The sequence below is a fragment of the Rhodofomes roseus genome, assembly GCF_022264815.1.
Source record: "Rhodofomes roseus strain CIRM-BRFM 1785 chromosome Unknown C8Q71scaffold_8, whole genome shotgun sequence".
Classification (NCBI taxonomy): Eukaryota; Fungi; Basidiomycota; class Agaricomycetes; order Polyporales; family Fomitopsidaceae; genus Rhodofomes; species Rhodofomes roseus.
In genome coordinates, this window is record NW_025952964.1 from 94,631 (window position 1) to 118,048 (window position 23,418).

A 23,418-nucleotide genomic window follows, 5' to 3' on the forward strand; every position below is an offset into this window, starting at 1 on the left:
AGAACAAATACAAGACTACACGAAGTATGCAGACATCGCGCCCTGTCCATTCCAGCATCAGCACCTTAATCCATCGAAATACTCCGACACGACGTGATCACTCACCGCTTTCCTTTGCTGCCGCATCCCATTGTCTCTCTCGTTCTCCTCCGCCGCATCATACACCGTGAAGTCCCGCGACCCGTCCTCCCGGATCGTCAATATTGACGCCATGTTGCCGCACCGGTAGCAGTAGTTTGGCGCGGACCATACCGTGACGAGCTGCTCGTCGAATAAGTACTTGTAGCCCTCTTGCACGAGCTGGTGCGCTCGGGCAATTAACTTGAGCGAGTTGACGTGATTGAACTGCACGGATCTGAGTGAAGCGGTGAGGCGAGGCGGGCCGTTGTACGTACCTCTCTTGTAACGTTCTCCCCGAACAACCAACCTGCACCCCGCGGGCTGATCGCCCAGTTGTCTATTTCGTCGGGGTCTGACCACATGAGGTCTTTCAAGGCATATCAGCCGAGGTACGCGCATACAGTCAGGAATACACACCACAGAATGCACCTTCATGGGGAATCTCTTGCGCCCGCGATAAGACGCGTATTTGATCTAGCGTCCGAATGTCTGGAGACAAGCCCCCATGTACACACAATGTCTCGCCGTCGATGATCTAATGGAACTCAATTGACCACATCATTGAGTGTGATAGTAGAAAAACGTACTGCAGCGAGGTTTAGGAAGTCAAAAACGCTACAACATGCCTTCCACACCAGCGCGCTCCCGTACTTCTGCTGGCACTCGTCTATCCTTCCATGAGGGGTTTACAAAGATGATGCACAAGATCCTGTGGCGACACCCACCGTAGAAGCCGTACACTTGTGTGATCTGCCTACTCTCGTGGTTCCCTCGCAATAGTGTGACTTTATCCGGATACCTGAGCGAACTCGTTCAGGGACTACAAATCGCTAGCACGGCGAGGCGAACGCTCACTTTGCCTTCAACACAAGCAACAACGACACCGTCTCCAAGCTATAATGCCCCCTATCCACAAAGTCACCCTGTCGCGCCCGCCGACGTCTCAGCTCGCCTCACGCCGCACCCGACGGAACACATACGTGCCATGAAGATGTAGCTCGTCTGGGGGACGTCGCCGCCCTTCCGGAGCAGCTCGAGCAGGTCCCAGAACTGCCCGTGGATGTCGCCGCAGATCGTGACCGGGCTCGAGACAGGCTGGATGTTCGACTCCTCCATGAGGATGGAGCGCACGCGCTCGCAGAGGGTCTTCATGTCCGGCTCGGAGAGGTGCTGGCACTCCATTAGCTGCTCTATCCATTTGTCGGGTTCGAATGGGGACATGGCGATTTCGGGATGGGTCTCAGGTGTGAGAAGCCTGGTCGTATGCGGGATAGGTACAGCAGTCTTGGCGATAGTGCACTTGCGGTGGCCTTCAGATGGTCAGAGCTCTAGAATCTGGATATCCGAGTTCGGGATCCGTTACGGAAGAGGTCAGTGCAACGAGTCCGGGGAGGAGGAGCAGAACTTAGAAGTACATGGGATGGCAGTGGGATTGGCAAGGGATTGGGCCAGGAATGTCGATGAGCGCTTCTACTACTGGCGTCATACACCCAACGTACTACTGACGCCTGCAACATTTGATCATAACGCTTTCCATCCAGGCTCACCGGGAAGTGGTACAGCCCGAAGTGAATATACATCGCGAAAACAACTCTAGCACCCTACCTAGTCTAGTACATTCGAGCACAAATCGTTTACATCACGCATGCCCGTTTACACACCCATTAGCCCCATCGGCCGGCCCATTCTGAATCCCAACCTTCTCCTTCTCCACAAACGCCTGATATAACCTCTCGCATCTGTCCATAGCGCGTGCGCCCTCATCCGGGTGCTGCTCCCAGACAGTCACGGGCTCAATGAGAACGTATTCCTTTCCCCACCGCTCGTTGGCGGCGCTGAACTTCGGGAACGCCAGTTGAGCGTTCCTGTTCATCGTCGCGCCGTAGCCAGGTTGCGTCTTGGCGGAAGTTGTGCTGTGTGCGTCGGCGGTGGACGGGATATACCGAGAGGGTGTGAGAGTAAGGTGAACGGCGGCGACGGAGGCTTTGTAGGTCGAGAATAGTACATGGGGCGAGCCAATGAAGCGACACTGCAGCGAATTGAGTTGGCACGGAGACACCCTCGAAGCGAGGAAATGCTACGCACGAAGTAGAAGAACGCTATCATCAGCAGCTCCAGGACATACGGCCTGAGAAGCGCAGCAGCAACATTCGTCGCAGTGATCCCGGGGGTGATGATGTAGTGCATGACTTCGCTTCCATTCGCCTTTGACTGTTTGTTGAGCTCCCATACCATGAGATCGAGCTGGGCCTTGGATGCTTGGTAGGATGTCGAGGTCTTCGTGAGTTGTGGGTCGTTGTCGGGATCGTAGGTCGCCATCGCGTCGATTGAAGACATCCACAGAACTCGAGCTGGCTCGGAGCGAGTTCGGGCGGTCCATGCGGAGAGAAGTGGCTGCAGGGAGCGGAACTGAATGGTGTGTTACTATTAGCCAGTTCATGAAGAAAGACGGTACAGAATCATTGCGACCGAAAGACTCTACACACGGAAGGTTTGGACTCACAAGGACATAGTGGCCGAAGATATTGCATTGCCAGACCATGCCTAGGTTATCTGCGCTCAATACTCCGGCTTTCTGTACGTTGAACATGGGGTGCTTCACAGCCTTCAGTGGGGACTCGTAACATTGTTTGAAGAAGACAAGGAAGTTGAGATGGCTGTACGTCGCAAGGCCAGCATTGCATATGATATGTGAGATGTACGGGTACCTGATACGCGTGGTCAGAACAGCGGACATACGCACAACACCGCACCCACTTTTGTGACACCTCCTGAGAGAACTCCAGCACGCTCCGAATAACGGACAGGTCCAGCCTGTGTATCTCGAGCCGCACGTTCATCCGGAAGTCCGTCGCATATTCGTGTTCGGGCGTGTTCGGGGGTATCGAATTAAGATGGGTATCTAGAAGGTTGTAGAGTTTTTGTCGGGCCTCTTCTGCGCGCTGGGTGCTGCGACAGGCCATGATGATCGTCAAGTCGCATGCAGGCTCGACCACGGACGGCTCGCCCGGTGAGAGCGTCGACGTGAAGGACGGCTGCGCATCTGGTGGGCGTCGTTGCGAGAGTTGGATGAGCAGTCGGTGGCAAATCCCAAAGCCAATGCCCCTGCATGTACCACACGTAAATGTAGGGAACAGCGAACAGCGAAGGTATCACTACGCACCCATTTGCACCCGTCACCAACACAATCAAGCGTTTCCTTTCCTCGTGCGTCATCAGTCACAGCCCGCCCGGTATCACCGTCCGTAAAACACAGTCCGTCCCTTGCTAACTGTTGGCCCTAGCCGTCTAGATGAAGGAGGCTGGTGTGCACACCGGAGCGAGGAGCAGAGGACAAGCAGCGAGCGAACTGGCGGAGAGTGGGTCGACGTTGCTTGCTGGCAACTTGCTGGGCACGAATTATTCTGGGCGTCTAAAGTAAAGTGACATGACATGGCACGAGAAGATCGCTTAGGCGCCCATTGTAGCGGCCGCGTTGGATCAAACTTGGACGCCGCGTCTGGACCGTCACGGTATACTGTTTCTGGTATACTATGCTAGCTCGCCATATACATGTCATCACTTGTGCTCCGTCCACGCACAAGCATGGCATTCAAAAGTGACACATATCCATAGAATTGGCCGCTCTACTAGTATCAACGTTCAACCCTGACTTGCATGCTTGTCTACTGGGTACTAGTATCGAACTCGAGAGACGGCTTGAAAGAACCGGAGTCTGCGGGACCTATGCTCTCGATGTATACCAGCAATCTCTCTACGGCCTCTCGCGGCGTCAACGACCTCGTCTTCGGGAAAGCGTCATAGAACTTCTTGGCGATTACTTTGAACTTTGGTACGCTCCCTTCAGGCGCTGCGATACGCATTCAAGTTTATCAGGTCCGCAAGCTCGCATGCATCCGGGAAGGGGGTATACGCACGCGGCTCGAGCTCACTGTAAGTGCTAGAAACGTCCACGAGGCCCGGGCTCACGGAAACGACAGTGAAGCCCTCGCTCTCCAGTTCTGCGGCGTACTTGGTCGCGACCATATTTTCTGCGGCCTTCGTGATCCCGTACGCAGCCGTCTCGGAGAGGTGCACGCGCCGCACAAAGTCGCGCTCGCCGCCTTCACTGCCTATGATGATGATCTTTTTGACAGCGCCCTTGCGGAGGAGCGGCAAGAAGGTGTTAACGGTATGGATGGGCCCCAGGACGTTCACTTTAAGCTGAGAGGGTAGGTTAGCGTGGGCTCCTGGTCGCTCGGCTTATGAGGTACGCACAGATTGCACGAACTCCTCGTCAAGCTGCTCCTCGCTATCGCTGTCGACGGTACGCGAATCCCGCTGGTTGGTTGGCTCGAACAAGTCTGAGCGACGTGGAACTCACTAGTCCAATAGACCGCGAAGTATATTCTCAAACTCCAGGCGAGCGGCGTTGTATATCAGGACGTCCAGGCTGCCGCCCGTGATCCTGCTCACTTCAGCTGCTGCATTCTACCAGACCACCTTAGCGCGGAGGAGCTTCCAACAGGCTTGAGCACGTACCTTGATCGCTTGCTTATCAACTACATCCGCCTCCAGGACATGCACGTTCTTGTGCGGTAGCTTGTTTATGGTGTCCTGTAGGTGCGTGCACTTCTGCTTGTTGCGAACTGTCACGAAGACAGTGTTATCTCCACTCAGTGCCTGTAGGAAGCGTCAAATGGGCTCGCTCGGTAATTTCCTGCTATGCAGTTGTGCAAGTGTCAGACACGTACCAGCTGGCGAACGAACTCCAGCCCAATACCGCGGGAGCCACCTATGATCGCGTAGGAAGGCATCTTCGCTCAGCTGTACAAGGGTGCTCACGTAGGGAAGACTGCAAGGCTGGCGAGAGGTATGTATGGCTTCTTATACGCCGTGGGTCCAGCCTGAAATGAGACGCCCCACTGCCGGACTCCGTGCATTCCCTTTGCAAATCTTAGCGGATCCGACCTTGCGGCGATCGTCGTAGGGACGGAGCGCAGCCAAGCTGTGATCAACATCAAAATTACGTCCATGGCTCTGTGGATGTGTATGCTCTATGCTGCTCCGGGGTGCTTACCTCCATCGCCGAGGTACTGACAAGCGTGAGCGCGCGAGCGCCGCCCATCAGTCGCGGTATCCTCAGCAATACACCACAAAGTGCCATTCGCTGCGGTGACATGTTATTCGCGGTATTCACGGTTGTTGTTCGTAATTCCCACCTCCGAGTCGTACGACACGAGAGTCACGACCCACACTTGACCCACATACCCCCGATCCGGCGGCACCGACGCCGCCCGATGCGCAGGCTCTTGACAGACACGACAGTGTCGACCGGTACGCGCTCGCCACCTCACATAGCATGTCTGGTGGACGTCTGTATAGTCAGACGACAGTTCAGCTCGAACCTAAAGATGTTTTCCGTCGTACCAGTGGAAGTTGTGTGCATGCTGATGTTCTAGCGCCCCCCGTTCGCCGACTTTCCAAACACTGGCTTGTTCCCACCGTTGCATGTGGAACAAATGTCCAATACCAAGAGGACCTCCGTCAGCGAGATGGGGTACATAGTACAGTGAGTAGCAGCACACTCATGATCTTGACAACTTAATACTCACCGTACGCTTGCACAGTGAACCATAAACGACCGATGTTTTTGGCTATCTGGATGAACATCCGCCTCGAACTGTTGAGCCGTGATAGGCTCCGAGTCGCTGGTGAGTCGTGTCACAATATGTCCGGTATCGTGTTCGAATCATGGTTCTTCAAGCTCTGGGATGTAGCTGGTTTCAATTGTGGAGCTCTTCATGGCTTATACAGAACATCGCTGGCTATGATGAGTTACTATCCATGCCGTCGCCATATGAAGATGGTTTGTCGATCTATAACTCGTCGTTCCGGATCCCTATTGATAACCGGCCGATATTAGCTCGCGTCATGTCGCTAGACCCTCCGAGACGCTCGCATTCTACACGGTAATTTCCACTCACTTCGAGTCCGCGCCGTCCAGTCATTGATCTCTGGACATCTGGCTAGATTTAAATCCTCAACGCCGCCTCAGTCGTTGGTCGAACAATCCCGAACGCCAGAACGCCATCTCCGACAATGTCGGGGCCTTCAACACGCTCAACCCCCTTGCGACGATGACCGGCGCGCTCGTCTTTGTCATGTTCGCTGCGACGACGCCCGGAGCTGTCATTGTGTTCGCTATTCTCTATGGAGTATTTTTTGGAGGCTGTACGTACGCTCCGTAGATGGACGTTACTGCACCACTGAGCAGATGTATTCAGTTGTCGCAATGGTCCCGCCTACGCTAGCTTCGACGGCCCGTAGCCCGGACGAAATCGGGTGTGTCGCGTCTATCACTTGACATTGGCCGTTGACTACGTTGCTCACGAATCCGCTCTGAAGGATATGGATAGGCTCCGGCTACTGCTTCTGTTCCCTGGCTATGCTTACTGGCTCACCCATCAGCGGTGCATTGCTAGGGCCGAACAACGATTGGGCGAAGCCGATCGTCTTCAGCAGGGTGTGTTCCCCGAATGTGTACGGTCTCATTCTCGACTGACTCGGATTGGATTGGGTCGTATTGCTCGCAGGAGCAGCATGTATAGGATACTCGAGGATGCTTTTCGCACTGCAAAAAGGGACGCAGCGAGTCTAATATCGCACTGCTATGTGTGCCGCTGCTGACAGTGGAGTCGTCGGTGTCGTCGACCCACGAACCATAGATAATTATACATACCCTATGAATACCGTGACTGGACGTGTCATAATGACTTCGATACTAAACAAATGGCTGCGTAATAAGCTGATCACTCATTCAGCTGGGCCGAACCAGTCACTTTCATGAAATGAGCACTGACCATCACAACTTCGCACAGTGCGCCCTACGACTACTTCAAGAGTCTACCAGTAGTAAGTAGCTGCATTTACCAGTGACGTCATGTGCCAATCCACTGTTCAAACGTTCACTGCTCACACACGGAAGCAGGTGTTTCAAGAGGAAATCGGTCTGTATTACGCTCGAACCCGCAATACTACAAGCGAATCACAGCAGACAAGTGCTGCCGACCCGAGTACTCCAGGTTCGCAAATGCAATCCCCGCGATCCGTAATGCGCGTTTACGAAATCGTGATCTTCTTCGGCGCCATCTCTGGCGTCGTCTTCGGGAACGTAACGGTCAACACGCCGTTCTCCATCGATGCTCGGATGTTCTCCTCCTGAAAGCGACTCGTGGTCAGCGGCGGTTCTCGGTAACCGAGGAGAAAGGAAGGAATGCTTACCTTGATGCCCTGAGGAAGCGGGATCGCGCGCGAGAACTTGCCGACCCGCCGCTCGCGGACGGCGTACCCGTTCTCATCGCGCTTGTCCTCCACCGTGGACCCGCCTGAGACGGTCAGGACCCCGTTGTGGACGTCGATCGACACGTTCTCCTTGTTGAGCCCGGGCAGCTCGAACGTCGCCGTCACGAGGTTCTGCTGGTTGTCCTCATGCAGGTCCATCCTGTCCGTCCGTGATCAGCATCAGATACGAGTGGAGGTGAAGATGGTGAGAGACATCCATACCTTGCACGGAGCCAACGCGAAGACCCATCCTGCTGCTGCAGCTGGCGGCCATTGTTCTGGCCCCCAGCGCGCGCAGAGAATGCCTCGTCGAAGAGGCGGTCAAAGTCGGCGAGGGAGTAGAATGGCTCTGTGAAGAAAGTGGAAAGCGCCATCTAGTTCGTTAGTTGTCGTGAAGAGAAGAGGGTATAGGCGAGTTGAAGTAGAGCGTAGCCAACGGATGTCTCAAGTGAATGTGTTTCTGCTTGGGGAGGACGGGCGGCGGAGGGGCCCTTATATACGCATGGGGAGGACCGCTCGCGGGCGCTTGAGCGAACAGTCCGGAATTGTCATGGAAAACTTGGGAAAACGAGCGATATTCTGTTGCGTCACTGGGTGAGGCAACGTCATATATACTCAATATTCGAGAAATACATGGAACGTTGTGGGTAGAAACGAGTACCTTCGATACTGCTCTGCGTACCGCGATAGGCTGCACTGAAACTATTGAGAGTCACTGACATACTGCATAGCATGACACCGGCAAGCGAGCGCAACAATTTGGTGACCGTTCACCGATGTGCTGAACCTGGCAGAAAGCTTGGATCAAAGAATTGGTTGAGTTCAGGGATGAAAAGACCATACGGTCATACTGAAGAACGATACTAGCAACTAAGCAGAGTCATACGTTGGTTGGACGTATGCCGTCATATCAGTTTCTAATCATCTTCCTGCAGGTGGCGGGGATTTACATCTACTTATTTACATGTATTTGTAACACTCACTTTGTGGCGTTGGCGCCTGTTCAAGAATGGATGAGACTCATGAGCTGACCCTGGCGAATGTCCGACTCGGAGCTATTGATTTTAACACAACCATTCACTCTATGGGGCGATTCATAATGACTTTGCACATTTTCGCATTGATCCCGACGACTTTGCCTGTTGAAGATGTGCAGAACTGCTCGGCTCTCATCGTTATGGCCCACTAATCCGAGTCTTGCAGTGATTATCCCAAACCCTGTGGGGAGCAATGACATTCGCTTGGTACAGTACTCCGCAGCTTCTCCTGTGGGACTTACTCAATGACATACTCCTGTTGATGTCCAGTACCGTCGTACGACCTGTCACGACCGCGGAATTCAAGGTCCAAGATTGGGCGTCCACAGAACGCCTCACGGCTGAGAACCTACACTCACCAGGCCGGTGCCTCTTCAAAGGCAACATCTCATACCCGAGGTCTCATTCCAGGTGTGTTCGAGATCCGTCCGAGTGACTGTCCTTATCTCTTGACCTCGGTACTTGGTACTCGAGGCGCCCGGCTCATAGCGCTACCAGGCGGAGAAGACAGCGTCAAGGGCTTCATGTGTGTCCTGCCGGCGCGATTTCCATTCTCTTTGCGGAGCAAGGCGGTCTGTGAGACGGTCTTACACGTAGACTGCGTCGGTACGGCATGGCTGGTTACGGAGCAGCTTCCTTTCGCACCACGAAGCGGTGGCTTCCCACTGCGTGCTGGCTACCCGCAATACTTCGAAGTGTTATGTTTCGTCGCAAAACACGTCTGGGCGAGGTCAGTAGCTTCGAGGATGATGATCAGGCGACCGTTCTGCCGGTGAGTTTCATTGTCCATATATGTTCAGCTCAGCGGTGTTACACCGCGTCACCGAGAACCACACATCGTTGATGCAAGCCCCGAAGACTCCATTGTACAAACTCTGTATCTGGTATGCTACATGCGCTGGCTTATCGTGTGTATATAAACTCTGCCGGGGCTCGTATCCCTCTCAGGCTGCTGCTCAGAGTAGCACCCTCTCAACCTACCCAGCATGCTGCGCGCTACGCTCGCCTTGCCTGTCCTTTTCCTCGGATTGGTCGCCTCTGCGGCCCGGCTGCCTGTGGCTCCACCCTCCCAGGAGGTCCTCGAGGCGTCTGTAGCGCGGAAAGATGCTACGGTACTCATTCTTGGGGGAGGCGTTGCCGGGGTGATCGCGGCGCGCACCCTCCATGAACAGGGCATCGATGACTTTATCATAGTGGAGGCGCGGGACGAACTCGGTGGTCGCCTCATGAGCCATGCTTTTGGTACACCTGATAGGCAGTTTACTGTCGAGCTCGGTGCGAATTGGGTGCAGGGCACGCAGACAGGCAATGGGGCTGAGAATCCCATGTGGGCCCTGGCGAAGAAGCACAACGTCACGACTCGCTTGAGCGACTTTGGTAGCATTTGTGCGTTCATATTCTCCCTGGTATTGTAAGACACCGTACTGATTGGGAGAGACAGCGACATATGACGACTCCGGCGCGTTTGACTTCCGTGACATCTTTGACGCCTCGATCGAGAATTTCCAGAGACTGGTGGCGTCTGCAGGTGCGTAGTGGTAGATGTACAGAGACTTGATATGATGAAAATTGTCTCGCTCCAGGTGGCCGCGTCCCCAAGAGGCTCGTCGACATGTCAGCCCGCGGTGGCTACTCGCTCACGGGTTCGTACCCGCAGTCGAGATACCAAATGGCATCTGAACACTACCAATTCGACTGGGAGTTCGGGACAAGTCCAGAAGAGACCTCCTGGCTAGCCTCCTCATGGGTGCATATCTCCCTCAGTCGCCTTCCCTCGCGGATGACTCGCCGCATAGGCCGTAGGCGGACGTCATTTCCGCTCTTGCAAGCTAGCGCTCATCCCGAACTTAGGCACACAACTACACGTTTGACCCGGCGTCTGGCGGTTTCTCTTATGAGAACCGTCTCTCGGTGGACCAACGTGGCTTCAAGATGTTGATACAGGCGGAGGCGAGGGAGATATTGAGGCCATCCCAACTCCGGCTGAACTCAACAGTCAACGTCATCGAGAACGCGAAGCATGAAGTGAAGGTTACGCTCACCGACGGTCGTGTGCTGCGCGCCGATTACGCCCTCTGTACGTTCAGCCTTGGAGTTCTGCAGCACAACGACGTCAAGTTCGTTCCTCCCCTTCCCGCCTGGAAACAAGAGGCGATCCACAGCATGTCGATGGTAAGCACGCACCACTGCCTTCCCGAAACAGTCCGTGACGATGGATCTGCAGGGCACCTACACGAAGATCTTCCTTCAATTCCCACAGAAGTTTTGGTTCGACACGCAGGTACGTCAAATGCACCCGATCGATCCATAGATCGTGTTCTCGATGTCATGTCCGCTCTGGCAGATGGCGCTATACGCCGACTACGAGCGCGGGAGGTACCCGGTCTGGCAGAGCCTTGATCATCCGTCTTACCTCCCCGGCTCCGGGATCCTCGTGGTCACTGTCACGGTGAGTTTGCTGCGCGAGCCTGGCGCCTTGCATCTATCGAGAACTTGGCTGACATACGTATCATATCCTGTTAGGGAGAGTTCTCCAAACGCATCGAGTCCTTGCCAGACTCGTACGTCCAATCAGAAGTGATGGACATTCTGGAGACGATGTTCCCCGAGGTTGACGTGCCCGAGCCTATCGATTTCTACTTCCAGCGCTGGCACAGCGACCCGCTGTTCCGTGGCTCGTACTCGAACTGGCCAGCGGCATTCCTCAGTGAGCATCAGGGCAACCTGCGGGCAAACGTGGATGAGAGGCTGTGGTTCGCGGGTGAGGCGACGAGTCGCAAGTACTTTGGTATGTGGGGTACCGCATGACAGGAACGTCGACGACGCTAAACACTCGGCAGGTTACCTACATGGAGCATATACGGAAGGCGAAGCGATTGGATTGACTTTGGCGGAGTGTATTCAAGGTGGAGGGTGCCTCGGGCTCGAGCACATTGACCGCGTGCAGAATGCAAGACCGTATGACATTGTCTAGGGGACGAACCACTTCTCACGTTGATGTGGTCGGGCATCAATGGAAGAAGCGATAGGCCGCGGGACGACTTCCGCTCGTCCGCGCGTTGGGCTGCGTTGGGTGACGGTCTAGCTATGTTCCACAGCGTAACACCACCGTGACGGCCAACTTGAGATTTCAATATTCAATGGTCGTCATTACACGAACGCACAAGTGTATATACATTGGTATCATCATTGACACGATGACTACGTTGCGCAAAGTGATAACTTACATGGAACCGAAGAGACAACACCACCTGAAACAACTGATTTACGAGACCGCCATAGCTCGGATGGCGTGTCTCGACAACAAAGCTAGAGATAAGGTTTTCAAGCTCAGTCCAGCTGTTGACGTAAACAAATGGACGGGAGGGTAGATCTCAGAGCGAAGGATGATGCGAGGAGGAACGTTCGGAACGACGCTTCGCAGATTTTAGGAAGAGCCCGAGAGGGATTGGCAGTACGTTTGGTTGAACGCGATGGTAGGCAAGATGATCTAGTCGACATGGCTTCAGTACATGGATGACTGCAATTGAACCTCGAACAACTTACTACTGGCTCTCCCGCAGACCCAGTGATACTCACACCCCCGGACCCGTCCGCCGTGTATGTAGTGCAGGTCAGTACGTCGATGAGGGCCTCATTGGCATCATAGCCCGTCCCAGAGACGCTCCAAGACGGCGTCGAGCTGCTGCCTCCGTTTGTCAGGAGAGCGAGCATCGGGTACTTTAGCACCGCAAGCGTCGAGCCCTCAACGGAGGGGAACGTGAGCTAGATGTACGTATCAGTGTATAGTTCTGGAAGCGGGTGTTAGGAGACCTACAGCCGTCGACAAGTAGTTGCTGTTCGCCGCGATCGCCGCTTTGCGAGCGGCGTTGAGGGAAGTGACAAGCTGCAGAAGAGGCTTTTCTTGGGTGACATATCCCGACAGCCACAATCTGCGGTATGCCAGTGGCGATATCATTCATCAAGAACCCATACAATGATCAGTGAAAACGTACGCTTCACGGTTGGCAGGGTCACCTCCACCGGTATATCCCTGCTCCTGGCCGTAGTAGAGGATAGGAATGCCATCTTGGATGAAGGGCCATGACATGGCATTCTTGACCAACTGTGACCGACTTATTAGTACAACAGTACAACGAAAAACGGCCTAGTCTAGAAGATCACGTACACCTTGGTCAGTGGTGATAGACTGGAAACGCGGATTGTCTTGGTTCTCGAGGAAGGAGCCGGCGGTGAACTCGCCATTGGCGTAAGACGACTGTGCCTGCTGAACCGTGGAGACAAGGTTGGAGAGGGAGCCACTGGTCGACTCGAATGCTGACGTGAGTTGGTACCATGTCGGATAGTCCAAGACGCCCCCAAGAACCTCTGTGGGAAACGTGTCACTCGATGACCAGCCTATCAGCAGCGACTGCTGCACTCACTGGTATATGGGCTGACGTAGTTGACGTCGCCGTCAAAGATCTCGCCCACGGTATACACAGCAGAGGCTTCAGCGAAGCCAGACCAGAAGTCCTGCCGAACGTGCTTAACAGTATCAATGCGGATCCCATCGACGCTGTAGTTTGACACTATGCCCGCAATCCAGCTATTGAAGAAGTCAACGACTGAGTCGTCCTCGGTGTTGACATCCACAAGCGGAACGCTGTTGTCGCCAAGCCAGCAGTGCTCGACGTTCGTCTGGTTACTGTAGTCCGTGATCCAGCAGAACGGATGGAATTTCGACTCCGAGTTGAACGGCGCGAGGGTTGAGTAGTCCGGAGGCACCGACGTGCCGCCCATGTGGTTCACAACCACGTCGACCATGAGATACATCCCGCGGGCATGCAGCGCAGAGCTGAGGGCGACCAAGTCGTCGGCTGTACCGAAATGACTGTTGAGCGAATTCTGGTCCGCCGTCCAGTACCTGTCACAGCAACGGATCAGTGATATTCGCAGAATGAGATGGTGAGCATGTGTCACCCATGGTAGGATTCTCCGTCCCCGGTCGAGCCCTCGACGTTGGCCACGATGGGTGAGATCCAGATGGCGTCGAAACCCATGCCCTGGATATAGTCCAGCTTGTTGACGATACCCTGCCAGGTACCACCGCAGTAAACACGGTCATCGGTATCACAGGTCGGAGAGGAGTCGTTCGACGTCGCGAACCTATCCGTCACGAGCTGTACATAGACCATTAGCCCCGGGCGATACAGACGCGAAGCTAAGCCCTACCTGGTATATGGACCTCCTCCGCCAATCATCTGTGGAAGCAGCGAGAGCGGAGCCCGCCGCGAGAGAGACGGTGAGCAAGGAGAGCAACATGCTGAAGCGAAACAAGACTCGGTACCAGAGCGAGTCACTACTGCCGATTCATCTCAAGCCCATGATGCTTATATACCAGCCTCGCACCCACGCAGGGAGCTCCCACGTACGCGCTGCCGATCGAGGCATATGGCGTAGTGGAGTCGTTGCATGTGGTTGATCGCACAACAGCGGCGAGCGGCGGGATTTATCTCCTTCCATAAACTGCAGCGCGTGCAGTACATACTTGGCCGCGGCTCGTATACGCATTTGATCGGATTAAGAAGGACGAGCGTGTGTCTTGTTTGCTCGCGGTCGACGAAATCGTATTACATCGATGCCTCCCCGTCGTCATAGGTAACAGACTTCTGGCAGCTGGCTTGATCCTGATGCGAGTGCTTACGCAACTGCGGGCGAGTCAGTACTTGATGCTGGTCGGATGTGAACAACATTGAGCGTGTCGATGCTGTAAACGCTTCACTCGCTATCGCGAGTTCTACCGGGATTGTCTGCCAAGTTGTCATGTGTGCTCGAAGGTCAACATACAGACTCGACTTCAAAATCACTTGCATACATGTGCTCCAATTTGACGGGGCACAGCGAGATGGTTATAGGCGCCTTCAAATCATATGCATCATCTGCCAAGGCAGAGCTATGTTTGGTTCATGGCAGCTTCATGACATACGCCGTCGAGTACTTACGATGTACATATGTACTCGTGGTCCGGCGGCACATTCGACGCCGTCGCCAATGCTAGGCTATGAAAGACAATGTCAACCACCAAAGCTTGCTACACCGAGAGTTTTGTCACGTACTCACCTACTCGGCGATCTAACGAGCTACTTAGTTCCTTCCCTCAAGGGTTCGAGGCCTCGAATGAGAATCGGTACCGAGAACGCGTACGATAGTCGCGTCCGAGACGTTCGAGCCAACCCTCAGCTACGAATCGGAGCGCCCTCGTCCGCTCCAGACATCAGTGGATTCTCCGGAACCACACGTCCGCAACCTCGCTCACAATCCCCTCCCTCAGCATCCTCTCAGCATCGCTCGTCACATTAAAGATCCCGCACCCCGCGACGACCCCCGCGTGCACCGCGCACCGTACATCCATAGCCATGCCACCCAAGACGCGGTGCACGAACGGCGTCGCGTTCCGCCCGTACCCCTGTGGGAAGAGGCTCGTGAACTCCAGGTCCCACATGTCGACGCTTTCGCGGCAAACCAGGTCCTCGGAACGTGGGGGGCGCTCGGTAGGGTTGGGTGTGAGGCGGACGTGCGAGGATATGAACCGGGGGTAGGCCCCGTAGAGCGCGGGGTGTGGGTGCAGCTCATCGCAGGCGGCGAAGTCGGCGAGGACGCGGGCGCAGTACGCTGAGGTTGTCGTCGGCGCGCATAGGGTGAAGTTCCCGTACGCTGGATTGGCGTACGTGCCTGCGTATCGTGCTAGAGATGCGGAGAGGACGACGGTCGCGTTCTCTGAGTCGGTGTGAGGCTCGTCCTGGGTTGACGTGTCGTTCTGGGGTGGCTGTTCGTCTGGGTCCGCGATGTGCGGTAGCGCGAGTGCATCTTCGATCACACGCATGGCGATCTTGTGGTAGGCTTCTTGGGGCAGGTCCCCATTTGAAAGAGCGACGACGCCGAGTCTATCTGAAGGAAGGAAGAACACCTCGCTCAGGTGAGCGGGCATGCGTCCGGTGTGGCTGACAACCTGCAGCGTTTGCGCTGATCAGCGACCCATCCTGAATCATGAGCAGTCCTAAACGAGACGTACGTCGTGTCCCTGGAACGACTGGCGTTCCCATCCCATCCCGTAACCTTCGATGGTCAAATAGGGATGCCGCGGGGCGCCGAAGACGACCGCACGAGCAGTCGTCATCTCCTCGTACACAGACAGCGGGATAATGGTGGTATTTGTCCTTGGTTTGATGCCACCATTCAATAAGGTTGCGAGCCATTTGCTCTGAGCCGCAATTTAGCCCATGTATAGCGTTCATTATCTCAAGTGACTTACCATGTCGACTACGTTCGACATTATACCCGCCGGACCAGCCCATGCAGTTGTTGCGTTGTTCCCGAGCCAGAAGGGCACGCGTCTCCCGGTTGTGGTGAAGCTATGGCTCAGCCGTCCATTCGCGATTGCTTCCGCGTGTGCATACGTGGTGGACGTCATCCCGAGCGGCGCAAAGATCCGATCAATGACAAACGACTCGTATGAGATGCCAGAGTAGGTTGCGATGACGTGCGCGGTTATGGTGTAGAACTGCGAAAACGATCTTGAGGTGAACACAAACATTGACAATCGCTGATGTACGCACTATGTTAGTGTAAGAGAATCGTTCTCTCAGTTCGTAAGCAGGTCGTAGGTGTTCCACGCGCTGAAGAACGGATGTAGGTGAGTCCATGTCGCTGTAAACGAATTCTTGGCTGCAGGAAAGCGATCGTCTTAGCTGATGACCGTTCACAAGACAAGCGCTAGTACCTTACCTGCCTATTCCCGACATGTGCGATAGCACATCCAGAAGGCTAGCTTGGGACCTCGCCCAAGGGTCAGCGAATATCAGAGGAGATTGCGTGTCGAACATTTCCCGAATCTTCGTCTCCCAGTTGAACTGCTCCATCCCGCGTGGGAGTGCAGTGACATTCCGTCCAAGAGCATAGTCCTCCATGAGGAGACCAAGCGCCGTGACAAGGAACGCCTTGGAACACGAGCCTATGTTGTACAGCGTCTGGTGTGCAACGATTGTAAGTGCATATATCCAAAGGAGAGACAGCTAGAATACACTTACGTCCGCGGTCGCCGGTTCTCCATCCTCCGTCATCCGGCCCCATGCAGTCCAGTCGGTCTGCACCTCGCCTGCCTCAGACAGCCGGACAGCAGCGATCGAGAGCCCGGGGACGCCTTCCGCCTCGAGGACCTTCCGCGCATACGCGTCGATCTCGGGTGTGATGGCCCAGCGGCCCTCATCTACGAAGGGATGTTCGGAGGACGGAGTCGCAGAACGCCAGAAGGTCGCGGTGGCGGGGTAGCGAGATAGAGGGAGGAGGGTCAGACCGACGATCGCTGGCAGTAGCGCGACCAGGAACTTCGCCGTCTGGCGTGCCATCCCGGTGTTCCCGTTCAGCAGGTGCCCTGCATCGACATCTCTTCTTGGCAGATCAGCGTGCTCGTCAAAAGGACTGCCAAATTCTCAAGGGAGGAGCGCGTCGTGAGCGAGCTGCTGCCAGCAGCACTCCGGCCATCCCGACCGTGGTCGCGCAAGTGTATCAGATCTAGATTTGATCCGCCGCGTACTTTTGCATGCCGATATTGGACAAAAAAGGCAGTTACCGACGCTGACTCAGCGGCGGGACCAGCCACCGCGATCGAAGGCCTGTGCCCCGCAGCACCAGATTCCGATCTGGTCAACTTGCGCTGTGCCCCCGCTCTACATAGGCCCTCTCGAAACTGGCACTTGCACAAAACAATTCCCTATCACTACAAGCAATTCTCCTTCCTGATAATGCCCCTCGCGACGATGCGCTGAACTTCTCCTCTGCTATCGCGGACGGAACAATCACCTACGTACTACTATCTGTCAAGACTCGGACAGATTAATATGGCATTGGCATCCACTGCCACTGCGATTACTATGGTCTGCAAAGGAGACTATCAACTCTCCATAATTTCCACTTCAATGAATCAATCAATGGATGATCCTCGTCGCAATTGCGTTATGCGCTAACCCAACCACGACGGCAAGCCTCCGGGATGTGTTGCTTTGGGACCCATGGTAACTCTGAACAGAAGCCATGGTTTTATGTGAACGTTCTCAGGCATGTCAGCATCGTCATGAATTCGTCCTGTGACCGAGTCCGGACACTGGATAGGTGGACTGGGTGCATGTGGTGCGTTCGCCTCCCATGTGTCTCAATCGGCGGCTGACGACTCGGAGGACACGCCACAATATTGGTCCTGCTCGAGCATATATGAAGTGCAGGCCTTAACTCGCTCACATCTCGCGCACTGGGCCCTCGTCCATAGTAAGCAGGTATGTTCTTGGTTCCATTCAGCGTCGCTGAGGGCATAGCCCTATGTAGACGTACATACAAATCATCTTGCTATAGGCTTCCTTTCCGCTCGTCTTCCCCCGTTCGCTGCCCATGTCCGTGGCAGGTATGTTGGGGCGCGTTCTCGCGGCATGTGCGTTAGCAGCATTGGCGCTCGCTGCGACTCCGGCCGAATGGCAGCAGAGGTCGATCTACCAGGCATGTTCGCGCATTACCCGTTATGTAATATACTTGGACTGACAGTGCACTCGCACCTCAGCTTGTTACAGACCGATTTGCTACCTCAGATGGCTCCTCGCCATCGTGCGACACTGAGGATCGCGTTTACTGCGGCGGTACCTGGCAGGGGATCATCAATGAGCTCGACTACATCCAGTACATGGGTTTCGACGCTGTCTGGATCTCACCCATCGTTGCAAACCTCGAAGGCAGCACAGGCGATGGCTATTCATATCATGGGTAGTACCATCTCCAACACGTCTGTTCCTCCGGCGGCTCACACCCTTGCGATCCGATAGGTACTGGACTGTGGATCAAAACGCGCTCAACGACCATTTCGGTACGGCAGACGACCTGAACAACCTCGCCTCCGCGCTGCACTCCCGCGGCATGTACCTAATGGTCGACGTCGTCGTGAACCACATGGCAGCCAACACGCTCCCGCCCGACTACTCCACCTTCACGCCGTTCGACGCGGAGTCGTACTTCCACACGTTCTGCTGGGTCACGGACTACAGCAACCAGACGAACGTCGAGCAGTGCTGGCTCGGCGACGACAGCGTGCCCCTCGCGGACTGCAACACTGAGAACGACGACGTGATCGACTTCTTTTACAGCTGGATCGGGCAGCTCCAGAGCAACTATAGCGTGGACGGGTTTAGGATCGATACGGTGAAACATATCAGGAAGGATTTCTGGCCGGACTTCCAGAACGCGGCGGGCGTGTACGCCGTCGGCGAGGTATTCGACGGGGACGTGAACTACGTCGCGCCCTATACCGGTGAGTTCGGATCGCCTCTCCAATGCAGCGAACATTTCTCACTGTGTGAATGCGCAGAGGTTCTTGACGGAATCCTAGACTACCCGACGTACTACCAGCTCACGTACGCGTTCGAATCGACGAGCGGGTCGATCCAGAACCTCGTCAACGTCATCCAGTCCGCGCAGTCCGCGTACGAGAACAAGCTCTTCACCGTCGGCACCTTCCTCGAGAACCAGGATAACCCGCGCTTCCAGAGCATCACCACGGACCAGGGCGTAAGTGTTCGCTAGGTGCCGAGTAGCGGTGCTGCATGTGCTGAGCGATGGTTTGGATTAGTTGGTGAAGAACGCGATGGCGTGGCCGTTTATCGCGGATGGGATCCCCATTCTGTACTATGGTACGTCCAAGGCGTCTTGGAGGTGGGTATATGCGTGTCGTGTAGGCTCACCTCAGGTGCATAGGTCAGGAACAAGGCTATACTGGCGCCAACGACCCCTACAATCGTGAAGCGTGCGTTCCTTCCTTTCCGCACATTGCTTCCTGCACTAATCCTGCTCTTTCTCCTCCAGTCTGTGGCTCTCTGGCTACGAAGAGGACAAACCGCTCGTGCAACACGTCCGCATCCTCAACGCCGCCCGCAAAGCCGCCATCGCCGCCAGCAGCAGCTACCTCTCCACCGCGGTTTGTCCCCATTCCTCCTCCCGCATCACATCCATTGCTCACAGGTCTCCCCGAACGGCAGGTCACCTTCCCCTCAGTCGGCGGCAACACACTCGCGGTGTCCAAGTACCCCATGCTCGCGTTGCTTACGAACGTCGGCGCGAGCGGCACGCCGGCGTGGGACGTCTCGTCGGGCACTGGCTACGCCTCGGGCACGGAGCTGATCGACGTGCTTACGTGCACGACGTACACCGCGGGCAGCGGCGGGAGCGTCAGCGTCACCGGGAGTGAGGGGGCCCCAGTCGTGAGTACCATACCTCCAGCCCTACGTCTGCATGAGAATACGAAGACTCATGTATCCCAAATACGCAGATCCTCCTCCCGACGAGCGTGTTCAACACGACGTACTGCAGCGAGCTCGTCGGCACGAACTCGTCGAGCTCGGACACGGTCGCGGTCACGTTCGAGATCGCGTACGACACCACTTACGGGGGTGCGTCATTTCCCCGCGCTCAGTGTGGACCGCGCCTGACGTCCTCTCGCAGAGAACTTCTACATCGCCGGCTCCGTCGACGCGCTCGAGAACTGGTCCACGGACGACGCGCTCCTGATGTCGTCCGCGAACTACCCTACGTGGAGCCGTGAGTGTCCCGCTGCTCCGTGTGTGGTTTCGCGCTGACGGGTGCCTTTGCGGCAGTGACGGTGGACCTGCCGCCGAGCACGACGATCGAGTACAAGTACATCACGAAGGTTAATGGCGACGTCACTTGGGAGGACGACCCGAACAACGAGATCACGACGCCCCCAAGTGGGAGCGTCACCCAGAACGATAGTTGGCATTGATGAATGCGGATTTTGGTAATGAGAGGCGGGTGACGGGTATCCGGTGGTAATATATAGGTGACGTTGTATGATTGTGTCGGATGTTGACTCGGTGTATTCCAAGTAGGGCTTAGCAAGTGAAAGAATCACGATGCTGCTCGTGGGTTGGACATTTCACAGTGTCATATTGTGCTCATGTCATCGTGCGAGGAAATGCAATCAAGGTGCGAAGCAAAACACTGGATATTGGCTTATGATTAGGACGTCCCAAAGAAGTGTGTTCAGCACAGGCGTCCGTGCAAGAGGATAAAACTAAGGTGCGGATCGTATCAGTCCATTCATGACACATATGGCCTACCTGGGTAATATACGATTAGCTAGAGCATGGGGGAACATAGCATGCAGAAGACCTACTCTCGGATGTCATGCATCATCCGCTACCCGGTACCGGTGCCACACAACTGTGCGGCCCCGACACGATCTCCGCCTGGTACACCCCCGGGAGGAGCGGGCCCCCAACCAACTGCTCATACGCTCCCTCGGTAACCTCGAAGCCTTCCTCCGGCGACGTATCCACGATCCACACAACGACCTCCCTGCCCTGCCAACCCAAAGTGACGCAGTGGTCGCAGAGCGATTTGTCGCTGGTGACGTTCGAGAAGCCCGCGAGGTTTCCGGGAATGTTGCCGATGGTCTGGTAATCCTGGAGGAAGGCTGCGCAGGCGAGCGTGTCGACGGAGGAGCTAGGGTTGTCGAATTGCTGGCTGTTGTCGGTCACGACGTATACTTGAGCGAGTGCGAGGGGGCTCGCTGCCAGAGCGACGAGCGAAGGGAGGATGGAAAAACGCATTGTGAGTGGAATCGGGGTACGGCTGGAGGTTCCGAATAAGTGCCAACTGACTTTGCAGGATTGGCGAGAGCCCTCGCTGGCACGAGGAGGCTTATATGTCCTTCGATGAGTATGCGTCACCGACCGCTAATGCTGACATAATAACATTCTCATCAGTCCACTCAATGTCTAGAGAGAATGCAGAGCTGCCAGGCGATGTACTGGCTAGAGCGGGCGTTGACCAACGCTGAACCATGCAGGCGCCGCTAGTGGCACCACGTTCGACGCCGAGTGAGACGCCACAGCATCATATGACGACAGGTTTACTGAGGTTAATGCATATCCTTGACAGAAAGTTCAAGGTACTGTACTACCGCTGGTAGCCCTCCTGGATGACTAGGGGTAATCGGTGTAACTCGGTGGAAGTGTCATTGCGTATTACGTATGAAACACGTACTGTACGTTGGTGGACCAGGGATAGGTAGATGGACCGAGGTCCCGCTGCGTGCTTCAGGCCGTCCTGTCCGACAGGTCAGCAAGCATCATTGCCGTCTTTGCGGCAAAATCTTCGGTGGACTCAAAATCAATTTGTCTTGTCATGACAGGCCCGGAATCTCAAGTCTCCCGAGAACCCAGATTGTTGTCGAACCTGAGCTGAAACTGACGACTTAGCTTTCCAGAGGACTTATACTGGACGATGTGTCCGATACCAGGTATGTGTAAACTCTGAGTACCGGTCAGGTGCTTTTACATACTGCTTACTTGCGGCAGACGGTCGCTAAGTTCACTATCTCAGATCGAACTCCGACAGAACGTGCTGCGATTTGGGCTCACAGCCGACATCTCTCAGTCGACTCCTGACACTCAGTACACTGACGCTTCACCAAGGAAAACATTGGAAATATTGAACGACATTGGACTGAGGATCATGATTGTATGTCGTGACCTGGCACTGGTGTGTAGATAATAAGGCTGAGCCTTTGCCTACGTGGTAGATATTGAAGTTGCCCGTCAAATACTAACAATAGGTGAGCGATGTACTATGGAGCTACTATCCTGCATTCCTGTTGATGTTCCTGGCTGATCGAGCATACAGGTCATGCCGCAGCCTCCTTTAGTACGAAGTCTGCCTTGAAGCGGAAGCTAAGCGCGATACAAGAGGGATGACGGCCACATAGACCTGACTCGCCTTACATGGTGTAGGCTTCAGTGCTTCAGCAACTTGTAGGGCCCTCCAAAACTCGCGCATCGACGCTGGGAGGAATCGGTGCTTGGTTCCCCGTCAAAGTCTCGTACGCGCCCTTCGTGACCACGAATCCGTCTCCCGCCGTGTCCACGACGCGAACGGTGAGGAAGGCTCCCGCGTACTCTAGGACATAGCACTTCCCGCAGAGTGAAGAGTCCGTGCTGGTGATGTTGGCGAACCCGGCAATGTTCCCTGGGATAGCACCGACGGTGGCGTATCCCTCGGCGGCAAGCTGGTCCCCGCAGGTAAGGGTGTCGACGGATGCGTTCGTGTCGGTGTACTTGGAGCTGAAGGAAACCTCGTCGTATATGGGAGGCGTGATTTGGGCGAATACCAAGGTGCTGATCGCGAGCGCGGTCAACGAAGAAAGAATAGAGACACGCATCGTGGCGACGGTCGTAAGACGTGGAGCCTAGTGAGTGATTTTCGAACGACTGGAGGGTAGCGCAGCTTAGCGATCGCCTTATATCCACTCAGACGTATGCACAAAACAAACTATGGGACGCCCAGAAGGCGTTCTACCACCGTGTCTTTTCACACCAACAACTCCTAGCTGAGGTAGAGAGGAGTGGCTCCGGTCATACGTGATGCTCCCTCGCGAAAGCGTCGCCGACGTGGGGAAACCGCCCCTGAGACTTTCTCCATGTGAGCCCTTCCATAGGCTTAGACGTAGCGCCTGTAACCATTCGACGCTCAGACATTCAGTTGCGACACACGTGCTTGGGAGGCATAGAGCATGATGCTATGCCGCTGTACAAATCAATGTCTCACTGTGACAGCTGGCGCCCCATTGAGGCAACGCGCCTCGAACAATGATGACCGTGCGCGAAGCCACGGCTCTCGGTACCATTGGAAGGTAAAAAACCGAGACCCATGCAGTACGTTACCCATTGGGACTCATTGACGCCTGCAGGACGATGGGGCGAAGTATGCGCTGGCAAGCTAGAGTATGTCCGATCATTCTATACATCCTAGTATATTCGCGCTCAGATTTTCTCACTACGATTGCTCAGGCTCTAGACACATTGCTATAGACACACTCGACCGCCTCCGTGAGGATTGCTACGGG

The 23,418-nt window shown here is 55.2% G+C and overlaps 11 protein-coding genes across 11 annotated transcripts; 3 read left to right on the plus strand and 8 right to left on the minus strand.

Annotated features, from left to right (window-relative positions):
* Positions 1–57: 57 nt before the first annotated feature.
* On the minus strand, positions 58–1,341 carry C8Q71DRAFT_706205 (Metallo-dependent phosphatase-like protein; the record flags this gene model as incomplete). Its single annotated transcript, XM_047920489.1, has 7 exons — positions 58–345; positions 396–487; positions 538–655; positions 708–787; positions 846–919; positions 976–1,062; positions 1,097–1,341. The coding sequence occupies 7 exons, from the start codon at positions 1,339–1,341 to the stop codon at positions 58–60; spliced, it is 984 nt and encodes a 327-aa protein (XP_047779596.1).
* Positions 1,342–1,587: 246 nt separating this feature from the next.
* C8Q71DRAFT_548885 (uncharacterized protein) lies at positions 1,588–3,577 on the minus strand. The gene is made up of 5 exons (XM_047919286.1): positions 3,284–3,577; positions 2,878–3,225; positions 2,624–2,828; positions 2,206–2,529; positions 1,588–2,149 (listed from the first exon to the last, which is right to left on the minus strand). Exons 1-5 carry the CDS (start codon positions 3,334–3,336, stop codon positions 1,760–1,762), a joined length of 1,320 nt encoding a protein of 439 aa, XP_047779597.1. The 5' UTR covers positions 3,337–3,577; the 3' UTR covers positions 1,588–1,759.
* A 17-nt stretch (positions 3,578–3,594) lies between these two features.
* Positions 3,595–4,916, minus strand: C8Q71DRAFT_906574 (uncharacterized protein; the record flags this gene model as incomplete). The annotated part of the gene is made up of 6 exons (XM_047928931.1): positions 3,595–3,970; positions 4,038–4,323; positions 4,378–4,417; positions 4,484–4,590; positions 4,642–4,782; positions 4,854–4,916. 6 exons carry the CDS (start codon positions 4,914–4,916, stop codon positions 3,786–3,788), a joined length of 822 nt encoding a protein of 273 aa, XP_047779598.1. The 3' UTR covers positions 3,595–3,785.
* A 914-nt stretch (positions 4,917–5,830) lies between these two features.
* C8Q71DRAFT_856763 (uncharacterized protein) lies at positions 5,831–6,710 on the plus strand (the record flags this gene model as incomplete). The annotated part of the gene is made up of 6 exons (XM_047927338.1): positions 5,831–5,968; positions 6,044–6,071; positions 6,133–6,333; positions 6,387–6,444; positions 6,508–6,625; positions 6,696–6,710. The coding sequence occupies 6 exons, from the start codon at positions 5,831–5,833 to the stop codon at positions 6,708–6,710; spliced, it is 558 nt and encodes a 185-aa protein (XP_047779599.1).
* Positions 6,711–7,098: 388 nt separating this feature from the next.
* C8Q71DRAFT_753207 (HSP20-like chaperone) lies at positions 7,099–7,913 on the minus strand. Its single transcript, XM_047923422.1, has 4 exons — positions 7,671–7,913; positions 7,647–7,649; positions 7,384–7,605; positions 7,099–7,320 (listed from the first exon to the last, which is right to left on the minus strand). The coding sequence occupies exons 1-4, from the start codon at positions 7,815–7,817 to the stop codon at positions 7,222–7,224; spliced, it is 471 nt and encodes a 156-aa protein (XP_047779600.1). The 5' UTR covers positions 7,818–7,913; the 3' UTR covers positions 7,099–7,221.
* Positions 7,914–9,466: 1,553 nt separating this feature from the next.
* C8Q71DRAFT_705894 (amine oxidase) lies at positions 9,467–11,454 on the plus strand (the record flags this gene model as incomplete). Its single annotated transcript, XM_047920471.1, has 8 exons — positions 9,467–9,866; positions 9,922–10,008; positions 10,064–10,227; positions 10,332–10,652; positions 10,705–10,761; positions 10,825–10,929; positions 11,004–11,268; positions 11,321–11,454. 8 exons carry the CDS (start codon positions 9,467–9,469, stop codon positions 11,452–11,454), a joined length of 1,533 nt encoding a protein of 510 aa, XP_047779601.1.
* Positions 11,455–11,537: 83 nt separating this feature from the next.
* Positions 11,538–13,784, minus strand: C8Q71DRAFT_897795 (glycoside hydrolase superfamily; the record flags this gene model as incomplete). The annotated part of the gene is made up of 8 exons (XM_047928763.1): positions 11,538–11,970; positions 12,027–12,245; positions 12,298–12,412; positions 12,476–12,585; positions 12,649–12,848; positions 12,905–13,386; positions 13,443–13,642; positions 13,695–13,784. 8 exons carry the CDS (start codon positions 13,782–13,784, stop codon positions 11,908–11,910), a joined length of 1,479 nt encoding a protein of 492 aa, XP_047779602.1. The 3' UTR covers positions 11,538–11,907.
* A 952-nt stretch (positions 13,785–14,736) lies between these two features.
* C8Q71DRAFT_705883 (beta-lactamase/transpeptidase-like protein) lies at positions 14,737–16,867 on the minus strand (the record flags this gene model as incomplete). Its single annotated transcript, XM_047920470.1, has 6 exons — positions 14,737–15,471; positions 15,535–15,723; positions 15,775–16,023; positions 16,079–16,205; positions 16,248–16,489; positions 16,550–16,867. 6 exons carry the CDS (start codon positions 16,865–16,867, stop codon positions 14,737–14,739), a joined length of 1,860 nt encoding a protein of 619 aa, XP_047779603.1.
* A 1,051-nt stretch (positions 16,868–17,918) lies between these two features.
* Positions 17,919–20,295, plus strand: C8Q71DRAFT_796145 (glycoside hydrolase superfamily; the record flags this gene model as incomplete). The annotated part of the gene is made up of 10 exons (XM_047925654.1): positions 17,919–18,008; positions 18,070–18,269; positions 18,329–18,810; positions 18,868–19,067; positions 19,129–19,189; positions 19,254–19,302; positions 19,362–19,473; positions 19,535–19,756; positions 19,825–19,945; positions 20,150–20,295. The coding sequence occupies 10 exons, from the start codon at positions 17,919–17,921 to the stop codon at positions 20,293–20,295; spliced, it is 1,683 nt and encodes a 560-aa protein (XP_047779604.1).
* A 77-nt stretch (positions 20,296–20,372) lies between these two features.
* Positions 20,373–21,207, minus strand: C8Q71DRAFT_549873 (uncharacterized protein). Its single transcript, XM_047919287.1, has 2 exons — positions 20,685–21,207; positions 20,373–20,628 (listed from the first exon to the last, which is right to left on the minus strand). Exon 1 carries the CDS (start codon positions 21,122–21,124, stop codon positions 20,705–20,707), a length of 420 nt encoding a protein of 139 aa, XP_047779605.1. The 5' UTR covers positions 21,125–21,207; the 3' UTR covers positions 20,373–20,628; positions 20,685–20,704.
* Positions 21,208–22,317: 1,110 nt separating this feature from the next.
* C8Q71DRAFT_722916 (uncharacterized protein) lies at positions 22,318–22,734 on the minus strand (the record flags this gene model as incomplete). The annotated part of the gene is made up of 1 exon (XM_047921556.1): positions 22,318–22,734. One exon carries the CDS (start codon positions 22,732–22,734, stop codon positions 22,318–22,320), a length of 417 nt encoding a protein of 138 aa, XP_047779606.1.
* Between the last annotated feature and the right edge of the window lie 684 nt (positions 22,735–23,418).